This window comes from Durio zibethinus, chromosome 17, assembly GCF_047325235.1.
Source record: "Durio zibethinus cultivar Kanyao isolate XHJ-2024 chromosome 17, ASM4732523v1, whole genome shotgun sequence".
In the NCBI taxonomy this organism is placed as follows: Eukaryota; Viridiplantae; Streptophyta; class Magnoliopsida; order Malvales; family Malvaceae; genus Durio; species Durio zibethinus.
In genome coordinates this window covers 3,228,849-3,241,284 of record NC_143178.1, presented here as the reverse complement: position 1 = coordinate 3,241,284, position 12,436 = coordinate 3,228,849, and the positions used below count along the sequence as shown (strand labels likewise).

General features: G+C 31.5%; 2 protein-coding genes across 2 annotated transcripts; one reads left to right on the top strand and one right to left on the bottom strand.

Annotated features, from left to right (window-relative positions):
• The first annotated feature begins 2,588 nt into the window (after window positions 1-2,588).
• Window positions 2,589-6,822, top strand: LOC111277420 (AT-hook motif nuclear-localized protein 1-like). Its single transcript, XM_022863875.2, has 5 exons — window positions 2,589-3,465; window positions 4,207-4,274; window positions 4,489-4,620; window positions 5,902-6,063; window positions 6,239-6,822. The coding sequence occupies exons 1-5, from the start codon at window positions 3,036-3,038 to the stop codon at window positions 6,461-6,463; spliced, it is 1,017 nt and encodes a 338-aa protein (XP_022719610.2). The 5' UTR covers window positions 2,589-3,035; the 3' UTR covers window positions 6,464-6,822.
• A 37-nt stretch (window positions 6,823-6,859) lies between these two features.
• LOC111277430 (ATP-dependent Clp protease proteolytic subunit-related protein 2, chloroplastic) lies at window positions 6,860-9,720 on the bottom strand. The gene is made up of 9 exons (XM_022863883.2): window positions 9,600-9,720; window positions 9,464-9,507; window positions 9,282-9,354; window positions 8,685-8,805; window positions 8,267-8,404; window positions 8,036-8,152; window positions 7,606-7,674; window positions 7,423-7,518; window positions 6,860-7,168 (listed from the first exon to the last, which is right to left on the bottom strand). The coding sequence occupies exons 1-9, from the start codon at window positions 9,641-9,643 to the stop codon at window positions 7,067-7,069; spliced, it is 804 nt and encodes a 267-aa protein (XP_022719618.1). The 5' UTR covers window positions 9,644-9,720; the 3' UTR covers window positions 6,860-7,066.
• Window positions 9,721-12,436: the final 2,716 nt, after the last annotated feature.

Below are 12,436 nucleotides of genomic sequence, written 5' to 3'. Positions count from 1 at the left end.
ATATTAATAGTAAGTTTGTTCTTATCTTAATCTAATTTCTTTAATATTATTTTCTTGTTTTTGGTAACTTACCTTTCAAATTTGTTAATATTTAAAACTGAAATTAATTGCAATTTTTTTTTGGTCAATGCTTGTGGTCCATCCATAATCACAATATTAAAATAAATTTTTTATTGAATTATGATTGCTTCCATTTTCCATAAACTTTTTTAAAAATATTTTATTGGGAAAATTTTTATTATTATTATTATTTTCTCTCTCATCTTCTTTTATTAGAGCTGTTGGATTTGATTTGAATGTTTCACAAGAAAGTTCTGCCTTTTTTTTTTTAATGGTTTTCTTTTTGAAAAGAGATATTTGGCCTAGCCGTTACACCTCACATATTTGTTGGGCATAACGTGTTAATGATTTTTTTATTCGGTAAAAATATTATTTTATTTATAAAGTTTATATCCTTGATAGGTTTTATAATAAATTTTTAATATTTATTTGTTAAACCTACCACAAAATATTAAAATTAAAAAAAATTCCCTTAAATATGAGGGGAAAAAAATAAGAGACCCATATTGCTGAAAAATATCAAATATTATATATATATATATAAATATGTATATTTGTCTCGATATATTTTTTACGAGTTAAATTTATTCTAAATATAATTAATAATTTATGTATTCGTATCATATAAAATATTAAAATATTATATTTTATATTATATTTTATATAAAAATAAGCATGAAATACATATTTTTTAATTTTGTTAAAATTTTTTATAATTTTTATTAAAATTTTAAATTATATTATTTTTATTTTTTTATCTGTTATTATATCATATTTAAAATTGATAATTTTAATTTAAAAAAAAATGAATATGTTTTAGATTTATTTTAAAATTTTTATCACAAATTCTCTATTTTTTATATTTAAAATGATTAAAATTAAAATTTTAATATTTTATGTTTAGTTCACGTGATTGTTGATAATTCTTCAATTTCTTTGTCTCTTTCCTTTCAAATTGACCAAACAAAAATACAAAATTAAATTATATATGTAATTTAATATGATAACAATATTGTTATTATTATATAATATTACAGCCCATGAGTAAAATTATTTACATCAGGCAAGCGGGAACATGATATCAGCTAATATATTGATATTATCATGCCTTCGAGAGTCACTTTACAGATTTCACATGGGGCTAGGGTGATGTTGGTTTGGTGAGACAATTAATAATTAAATATACTTATTTTATGAAATATGAATGAAACAGAGGAGTTTAGCACTGCAATTTTTGGGTCTCATGTTTTTATTTTTGGATGTTAGCTCAAGTTATTAGAAAGTTTTTTTTTTTTTTTTTGAGTTTAAATTTGTTTGAGAAATTGTAAAAAAAAATTTATTATAAATTTATTATAAATATATATATATATATTTATTGAAGGAAGTAAGAAAAGTTTTAGGTCTAGTGGGGATTTTCAATCTCATCGTTGCTCATTTATTCCAAGTATATCCTTACTTTTTTTTTTTTTTTTATTACTTTTGAAGGTATAATGGAAGGACAAAAACATCTTTGATACTTAGTTTTTTTTTTTATTTAAAAAATTTTATTAATTCAAAATAATGAAAATTTATTATTATAATAAACTAATAAATAAAAATATTTTGTAATTAAATAAATAATTACATAAATAATAAAATAAATATTATCAAATTTTAATTTAATATAAATAAATAATTTTAATCTAATAAACATTAGACATTAATCTAATATCTTTGATAATTTATTATTATTTTTATTATTATTATTTATTAAAATATAATTTTTTTATTAATTTTAATTTTATTATTATAATAATTAATCTCAATTTTATCAAAATTCATTCATATGTATCCAAAAAAAAAAAAAAAACGATCGCTTTTTACTCAATTAATGGAACGCTCTATTTCTTATCGTTATTTTTTTTTTGCTGGTAGTCACTCAGTTTTATTTTTCCAATGATTTTATCATTCGCTAAGTGGCAAAAGTTTATATTACAATGACTTTTGCTTCTTTTTTTTTTTATATACATAAAAAATGTAATGGAAAGAAAATAATTTGAAATTGGAAATATGTTTTTTTTTTTTTTTAATTTCAAAATTTTTAATGTGTTTGTATATTTTTTTTCCCTTCTTTTACGTAAGGCAACACATTATAGCTTTGCCTTAGCCCACCCCTCCAATTTTTTTTTTTCATTTTCTAGACAATTTCTTCAAGCCTTGGCAACCTAATTTTACTTGGCATTCACTCAAAATAAAAAGAAAATAATTAACTATTTTTTTAGTATATTTTAAATAAAATATACCCCACTTTCATTATCGCTTTAAAAAGAAAAAAAAAAAGAGAAAAGAAAAAATCATCGACCCACTTTTTTATAATTTCTTTTAATTTTTAATTTATCAGATTCCAATCAAACACAAATATCAATATCTTTATATAATAAAATAATTAATTAATACAAAATAATAATATTTCATTAAAGCCCCCATTTTTGAATAATTTTCTTTTCCAGTATTTTATTATATTAATCTTAAATTTAGACAAGATTAAAGAAAAGTTAGGAACCTAAATTAGCCTGTTCAACAACAAAAACAAAACCCCTCTTTATTCTCATCATTTTTCTTTTTTCAAAATAAAATTTTTTTTCACAGACAGCTTAAAATCAAAATCTTTTTATTTTTTTTCTTCTCAAATCTCATTCTATCTTCCAAAAATAATTTACAAAATTTTTTTTAAAAAATTAGACACCTTCCATAATCTCTGTTTCAATTTAACTGAAAAAAAAAAATCTTTTAGTTACGAAATCAACTCCAAAACTTGTACCAAAAACTTAATCTTTTCCTGGTTTGAACTTAAAAGCTCTGTTCTTTCTACTTTGTTTTTTTCCTTAAAAATTTTAAACTTGTTTTTTAGTTGTTTGAGCTTAAAACCCAAATGAGTTTTTGATAAAACCTCAAAAAATTTTTTTTTTTTCTTTATAAAGGTTTAAGTGTTAACTATGGAGTCAAGAGAAGCTGTTACCGGTACTACTACTGCCGCTGTTGCTGGTACTACTACTGCCACTGCCACTGGTGGGGTTACGGTGGTAGGATCCGATGCTCCGTCGGACTACCACATAGCTCCAAGGTCCGAAAACTCGACCCAGAACCCGAACCCGACTCCGGGATCTGGTCAGCCGCAGCAGCCTCCTCCGCAAACGGTGGCGCAACCAGTACCTCCGCCGGTTTTGGTGGCGGGGATGCCGGTGAAGAAGAAGAGGGGAAGGCCTAGAAAATATGGACCGGATGGTTCACTCACTATGGCGCTCTCTCCAAAGCCTATATCGACGGCTGCGCCGCCTCCGGTGATCGACTTCTCCGTCGGGAAGAGAGGGAAAGTGAAGTCGCCGACGTCGGTTTCCAAGGCTAAGTACGAGTTGGAGAATTTAGGTGAGAAACAATTAACCATTTTGGTGAATACCCCTTTTGAGTTTCAAGTGATTTGGTGGTTGTTTCCATGTTAAAAGTCGGATTCTTTTGTGTTCATGGTGATGGTTGTTTTAAAGTGTTTTAGTTTATAGGGAGAAAAGGGTTGAGGGGGGGGGGGGTGTTGAGTTTTAAGCGTGTGATAGTGTTGGGTAGATGTGGGACCTGAGAGCTGTGACTAGATGCCCCTAGTTGAGAGATCTCTTGATAAGTGTGTGTGGTAGTTTTGGAAGGATGGTGAGAGTTTTTATGGGTTGGTAATGTAGGAATGATGGAATCTTATTGTTGATTGTCCTTTGGCTTTGCCACTTGGCATGCTTTATTGGAAGAAAATTTTTTGGAAGTTACCTGCTTTGTGGCACCTGCTCAAGTCTGCCAAGTGATGGTGAAGAGACCTGGATATGAAACCTGTCTGCCATTTGCTGTCTGATCTTATTACCATATGGAGGAGAAGGAAGTTGCTTTTATGTGCTTTGTGTTATTGAGTTTTGATTTACGTTCTTGGTTTCTTGGAATAATAACTCGTATGCTTTTGATATTTTGTGGCTATATGTCAGTTGTGTGATTCTTTCTACCATTTGGGTTGAATAATATTCCAGTTTGCTTTATGCTGTTTTTGCAATTGTCTCTATGTTGTGGAAAATCTCTTGCAGAGAGAAAACTCCTATATCCAGTTGCTGATTTTGTAAGACTATCTCCTTGCAGGTGAATGGGTTGCATGCTCTGTTGGTGCTAATTTTACGCCGCATATCATCACTGTTAATGCTGGTGAGGTATGTTGAAAACATAACTGCTATTTTGAAGTGTACTTACATTCTAGCAAGGTTATGGGGTATTATTATATTTGGCATGAATGCAAAAGCTTCATAATTTCATTGCCGAAATTATATGGTTTGAGGATACTGTGAGTTTCATTCTGATGTTTAGACAATATAAGAACAAACTTGTTAATTTAGTACATCGGTGGCTTTCTTTTTGGTGTTTTAGGACGTAACGATGAAGATTATATCATTTTCTCAACAAGGGCCTCGAGCTATATGCATTCTCTCTGCAAATGGGTTGATCTCAAGTGTCACCCTTAGGCAACCTGATTCTTCTGGGGGTACATTGACATATGAGGTAATGTTCCATTTCGGTTTAATTATAGACTGCTTATGATGAAACTTTTGAATTATATGGGTATTAGCATGGATACTCATTCTATACTTGTGCCTTTACAGTTCATTCCTTTTGAAAGTTTAATTCTCTATGAAAACGTAAAATTTTTTCATAGTTTAATCCTTAACACTTTAAAGCATGAAGACTGAATTTCTTGTGTTTCTAAAAATTTACTCGATCAACAGTTGTGAGCTGTTGCATGAACATTGTACTGACCCGCGTGTGATGTGCACTGTGCGCATAAGTAATTTGTTGTAGTTATGGCATGCACTTTTTCTTTTCCATATATATTATTTTTGGAGTTAAATGGTCATCTGAGCATTCCCTTTTTAGATATTGAATGTATTTAAAATATGATATCCTTTTGAAGTTGCAATATGGCCTCCTCTTCATAATAATTCTAGATTTTCAACTCTAATGTTCATCAATCCTATTTTTTTAAATTAGAACTGTCTTATCTACATAGGGAACATGAAATTGGTATTTGAATTTTTGGTTGTTACCTAGAAATGTGGAATTAACAGAAATAAAAAGTAGCAACATGTTGAAGCAACAATTGATATTTTTGTCTATATACAGCTTGAAAATAAATTGCTTGATCTTTTTCTTTTTGCTAGAGAAAAACACTGCATAATGAGAGATCAAGAAACCATTTCCTGCTCTATTAGATGTTGATATTATACTTGGCATTGTGATCTGTGCAAGTAAAAATTATATATATTCGCTACTTCTATTTAAGATAACTTTGGAGCTGACCTGTGTTTCTTGCAATGACCATTGAAATGACAACTTTTTTATTTTTCGGCAAATATGATGCTCTATAACTGTTAGTTAGAATATTAGAATAATTGGTTCAAGATATTTGGCTTAAAATCAAAGGACAAAGTAATCCTTTTCTGGTAAACAGTGTGAAATGTTTTAGTGCGAGTTGTAGGAAGCAATGATAGGGTTGTTCTGCTTCTACTTAGGCTTTATTAGTACAGTTTTCTTCAACTGTGAGAGTCTTAGCCATTAAAAATGAGAAGAATTAGGAGTAAAGTAACTATTGACCAATGACTGTGGCTAAACGAGGTATTTGGAGTTAGTGGCAGCCTGAAGAAAATGCATGTTGACTGGAATATATCGTTGATCCTATAGCGTTTATAGACTTTCCTTAATCTGCCTATTTCTGGGGTGAAGTTTTACTTTGTTTATTTTATCCTTCATCAGCAGACATCCCATCTCTTCTCAAATTTCTTGCAGGGTCGTTTTGAGATACTGTCCTTGTCTGGTTCATTCATGCCCAATGACAGTGGAGGAACAAGAAGCAGATCTGGTGGGATGAGTGTTTCATTGGCAAGTCCAGATGGGCGCGTGTTAGGTGGTGGAGTTGCTGGTCTGCTAGTAGCTGCTGGCCCTGTGCAGGTTTGGCTTCTGTTTTGTCAGTGCCATCCTCTTCCCTGTTTTTCTTCTCCCTATCTCCCTCTGTTGTTTCTCTCTCTTACTGGGTTTTCACAGCTTCCCTTCAATCAAATGATTACCTCAAACCCTGGTGAAGACAAAGCTTCTAAATTTCTTACTTTCTGTTGTTTTGAACCAGGTTGTAGTGGGCAGTTTTCTGGCAGGGAACCAGCATGAGCAAAAGCCTAAGAAACAGAAGCACGAGTCTATGTCAACTACAACACCAATGGCTGTCATTCCCGTTTCTAGTGCCGAACCAAAACTAAACATCTACTCATCCTTCCGCGGCGATAGTTGGTCTTCGTTGCCGTCAGATTCAAGGAATAAGCCCACTGACATTAATGTATCTTTGCCTGGAAGCTAATCCAAATTTCCTTATCATGCAGTATAAGGCTTGATACTGACAGCACTCGCAATCAAAGTACAACCGATGAATCTCATTCTCACCTTTGTTGTTGTTTTATGTGTAAGCTTATTGACTTATCACAAAGTACTGGCATGTTCATTTTCACCTGGGGTTTTTTTGACCCTATTTTTTTTCACCAGTAGCTCAGTTAGTCAGCTGATCAGATAGGCTTCAGCCGCTGTCGTGTTATGCAGAATACTTTGTAACGTTTATTGAGAGCATTGGCCTTTCTTCCAAGTGATGGATTGTGATTTAGAAAACCAGTATCTTTTAAACATCTCATGTTTATTGCTATTGGCTTGTTTATGTAGCGTCAATTCAGTTTTATTATTGGTCCAGATATAACAATAATAATAATAAAAAGGGCTTTCATCCATCCACCCATATTTGCTACAAAATCTTCACATGATTAGCTTGTATTCATAATGTTAACTCTGTAGGAAAGCTTCATCAGGATCATTAACATACGACACTTAAGAAACATACGAAACATACGAAAATTTATTACAGATATCAGTCATTTGGTGAAGAAACAACAAAAGGACACTAACAAAGGCCGGTTCATTCCTTGATACGACGAGGTCTGACGATACGATCAATGAGCCCATAATCAACAGCCTCTTGAGCTGTGAAGCGTTTAACCTTAGATATGTCCTGTTTAATCTGCATGTGCACATTTGTTATTAATTCTGTTTCGACACATAAAACAGTCAGGAAAACTAGAAACAAATGAACTTTCTGCAAGGCGAGCAAATATAAATTCGAAAGGCATATTTCTCGTGAATGTTTTTGTTTAACCACTGTCCAATAGCTGTTTAGATCTAAAGCACAAAAGGGGAAGCAGGCAATACTCAAAATGAATCAAACAGAGAAATTATACTGATTCACTTTTGAGCTTAAGCTTTTAACATACTCACCTTCTCAAAAGACTGGCCCGTGTTCTTAGCTAGCTCACTGTAAAGGTAATCTCTGACTTTAAGAAGCTCGTTTGCTTCATTACTGATATCATCAGCCTGTCAAACATTTGATAATTTCATGATCATCACAATCATAACATTAAAAAGTATAATATAATTTGCCATGACATCCTGCAGTCATACCTGACCACGAGCTGCACCAGCTGGAGGCTCCAGAGAAATTCTTGAAAGAGGCATTGCAGAGCGGTAACCCTTCATTTAGCATAGCAGAAAACAAGAAGAGAATGTTTTCAATTTTCAGCTCTAAATAACAGCTGCATCACATAAGGCATAAAATAAAAATTCACAATCCAGTGGTAGGCTACAGGACAGAAATGATGCACCTATCATGAGTTAGAAAAGCATTTTCTGGTTGCTAACTTTACATTCAAACCAGCGTTAAAGAACATTTTAAGAATCACTACATAGTCAGCATAACACAAAAAAGTTAGTGTAACTTTTAAAATTTTGAGGAACAACTTCATGCATCATTCCACAATAATTTATAGCATTCACTTACAGGAATAACACCACAAAGTTTATAGATTTAGATGGAAGAGAAGAGAAACATTACCTTTTCCCCAGCTGCAAGAAGGAAGCTTGCTAGATTGAAGGCATAGCCTAAACAGTGGGTGCCGATAGGAGTCTTCAAGCTTTTCACGGTGTCATAGAGAGACAAGCTTGGATAAATCTGAAAGCAGAGCCAGTCCATATCAGATAGTGACCAGAGACAAGAAACTAGAAATTTAAATATATATAGATCAGCAAAAGCTTTAAATTAAAAAAAAAAAAAAAGAAACCTTACATCTCCGCCAGGACCATTAATGTACAAGTAAAGCCTGTTATTGTTATCAATAGAATCAAGGTATAACATTGTTGCCAATACTTGGTTGCTAAATTCCTCATCTATATGCTCTGTAATGAAGACAACTCGCTCTCGATACTGCATCCAAAGTACAAGAAAACAAAAGATTCATGCAATAATCAAAATCTAGTACAGATGCCAAAGGTAAATCCATAACAGGTTATTAAACCACTTTTGCAAACTGAAAGCAATTAATATAACAGCAGGACAGTAAAACAAGGTTGACAAGAGTAGAAAGAGCGTACATTGGAATCATCTCCTACATAATATGACCCAAAACAGTATGCATGTTAAAATCTGTAAAGTTTTTAACTAGGATCTCCATTCTTATAATGTAAAATTATTTAAGATTGCTTACTAGGGCATTCCATATATCAACCCACTGCCAAGTTTCTTGACCAGGGGCTCTATAGGGAACTTTGGGAGTTCCCATAGGCATCATCACAACTCGTTCCATTGTTGGATTACAGTTTCGTCTTCTGCGTACAAAGGAACACACAACAGTCAAGAGATGCGAAGAACTAAACCTCTCCATTTTCCATGAAAAAAAAGTAACTAGATTATAACAACAAACAGGCAGGTGTAGCAAATAAATAATGTGTTGTCAAACATGCTAAAATGCTTCAAGGAGCAAGCTTTTAATCAAACTTATCAAACATAATCCTTAAAAGATGCTCTTTTTCTTTTCCTTGGAAACAAAAATAAATTTCACATACAAATTTTACTCCCAAGAAGCACACTGTGTAAAATCCAAAATTCAAATTTATAAACTGCAAAATTGCTCTAGAGAGTCCCATAATCAAACTAAATAGGAACAACTCCAAATCTCCAATCACAAGCCAATGTTTCGAAACTAGCCTCTAAAGTCTAAATCCATTAAGCAAGATTAAGCTAATAGTAACAGATAAATAATAACAATCGAAACTACAGACAAATACTATAAACAAACAATTACCCGCGTTGGAGGCTCTTATTAACTCTGCTAAAGAAGTCTGCATTTAAGCTTGGTTTCCCAGTCGCAAACAAACCTTTTAAAAATGAAAATTTAGCAAAAAAAAAAAAAAAGGGAAAAAATCAGAATTTAGGGTAGATAAAAAAAATTGGAAGCAGATTATAGAGTGAAGAATACGAACATACAGGGAGATTGAAGCTTCAACCCAGCGTAAATCTTAGTCCCACAACTGCAAAACAAGAAAAGAAGAAAATACAAAATACACATTTCATAACGTAAAAAATACACCATACATGTATTATACAGAGGAAGAAAGAGAACCTGAGAGAGCGATGTTGAAGATTTGTATTAAGTGAGGTTGCCATTGTTTTTGGGGTTTGAAGAATAAGATAAGAGTTTTATTAGGATTTAGGAAGAGGAATGGGAAGAGGCTTGAGATAGGGTTGGAAGACAGCAAAGATCTGATGGAGCCGTTTCTATAGTAGATATGTTCGTGAACAAATCTCTGCCTGTTGGATTAGATTTAGATTAAAAAAATAATGCAAACGGTACCACCAGATAGCTGCCTTTTGTAGAACGACAGAGATGTTCGTACTAGCTCGTTTTCGTTTACGAGAAAAACGTAAGCGTTGAGCTCGAACACCATTAGCTGTATTTTTTTTTTCTTTTTTTCTAGAATGTTAAAATTTTTTCATTTGAACCAAGTTAGAGTACCCAGCAGTCACTGTGATCCAAGTAACATTATTTCTTGGGTATATTATATAATTATATTCTAAAATTTAACGCAATTTAAATTTATCACATGAGATTTAAAAATAAAATTTAATCATTTTAAATTATGTATCCATACAACTTTGTTAGTTTTCTCTTAACACTGTCTGTAATAAAGTGTTGCTACAAATTTGATCTTCATGCATTTGAAACAAAAAGCATAATTTTGTCACTTATAATCCAATCATCTAATTTAAAAATGATCAAAAGTTTTCATCCAAGATTCAAACCAAAAAACCTTTCAATTTTGATTAAAAGGAGTTTTTTGAGGTAAAGTTTAAGCAAAAAGTAATAGAAAATCGGTTGAAAAGGCAATGGTCGAAGCACTTTGGGTGCCATTAAGCAAAAAAGTGATAAGGCATAATTACTTTGTATTGAGTAAATTTTTATAATCTAACAAAGTATATGTGATTCTCACTTTCATTTCATTAAAGTTGGTTGAAATATTTTGTTTAGGGTTTATTAAATTAAAAAATTTAGGATTTTTTTTTTTATTTTGAATAACTAAATTATAGATATGTTGTACAGTTTTTATCCATGGGTTATTTTAGTTAAGTTTAGAGTCTTTTATGATCACAATATCTTAGTACATCACGATACAATAGTTTCATTAATGCTACATTGTGGGTAATAGTTTAACATTCATGTGAAAATTACAGATTTTTGCACTCTAAGATTAGGAATATTCTGGTTTGCCTAAGGAAGGGGATGATAATAACTATGGGTAGTGTTGCATTTCAAATTTTTTACTGCCAATAATGTTTAAATATACATTTTTGAAATAGACTTCAAAATTTGTTTTTACAAATGTGGAATGAGAATAAAAACACTTAAATTTTATCATGGTGGATCATTTATCTGAATTCTTCATAAGGTCTAAGTAGGAAGGGATGTTGCATAGGTTGATAATTTTCCCTAAACTGATTATCATATATTCAAGTGCAAAAATGGGTTATAAAATCAGGCTATAAATCCATTAGGGAAATGTATTATTGTGTTTCTAAGCTATCTTTGGATGATGGATTAAAATAAATTTGTTCAGATAGAGATGTTAAAGCTATGGCTTGTAGTCATAACAACAAAAGAATAATCCCAATTTATGTTGTAGCTTGTACACCTCATTTTTTTGTTGTTTATCCATGTACACAAGGTGTGAATAAAAAAGATGTAAAAAAAGGTCAACCTAGTGTTGTTAATTTGGATGAAAGTAATGAAGTTGAAAATGTTGATAAGAAAGTTGGAAATGTAGATGAGGAAGATGAGGTTAATAAAAACAGTGATGAGGTTAGTGTACACAGTGATGAAGATAGTAATAAAGATGATAGTGATTATCAAGTAAACAGTAATGGTTATTCTAGCAATGACTCTAGTTGGTTGAATGAAGGGTTTTCATAATCTCATGATATTTTTTAGGATGAAGAAGTTGTTGGTGATTTTAACCAAAGGGAAAGGGAAAATGCTAATATTAGAGAACCTAGTCTAGATCTAGTGGTTCAAAGTAATGATGTAAATGAGGAGTTTAGGGATAATATGGTAAAAGATGGTGATTTACACAGTGTTCATGAATCTAATGATAAGGGAAAGCAATATATTGTGTTTAATGAAGAGGTTGATATGAAAAATCTAGAGTTAAAAGTTGGAATAAACTTTATTAGTGCCTATGTTTATAAAAGGGCACTGAATGAGTATTGTGTGAGCAGAGGCTTTGACTATAAGTTCAAAATAAAAGATGGGAGAAGATTACTACTTCATGTGTTATGGATTGTGAATGAAGGATATATGCTTCTAAGATGAGGAAAGATCGAAGCTTTCAAATCAAGACTTTTAATGAAGCATAATTATTGAAGGGAGTTCAAGATTAACCAGTTTACTGCACTTTATTTGGCTGAAAAATTCTGTAATGACTTTAAAGATAATCCTAATTGGAAAACTTAAAAGAGTAAGATAAAAATGTCTAGAAAGCTGAAAGTTGATGTATTTATTTCTCAGGTGCATAGAGCTAAAAGAAAAGCTAAAAAAATGATAGAAGGGAATATAAAGTTGCAATATTTTAAATTATGGGATTACTGTGACATGATTCAATAGACAAATCCAGGGAGCTCTGTGTCATAACGTATAGATATGTGAACTTACCGCTAGACTTGGAATGAAAAGGAGTCGCCACCAATATTTTTTGATTAGGTGTGACTGGCCACTTGATTGAATTTGATATGCAAAATAGATGTTAGGTTCGAAAGTCAATTATGCATAGGGAATGTTGTAGCACCCCCAAAATGCTCATTCAAGGGATGGTACTAGTTTGATTTCGAATTATCTAAGCCTTACTCATTTTTATAATTTACCGGATAATTTATGAATTTTATTAGAACAATAAAACCTTTTCAAAA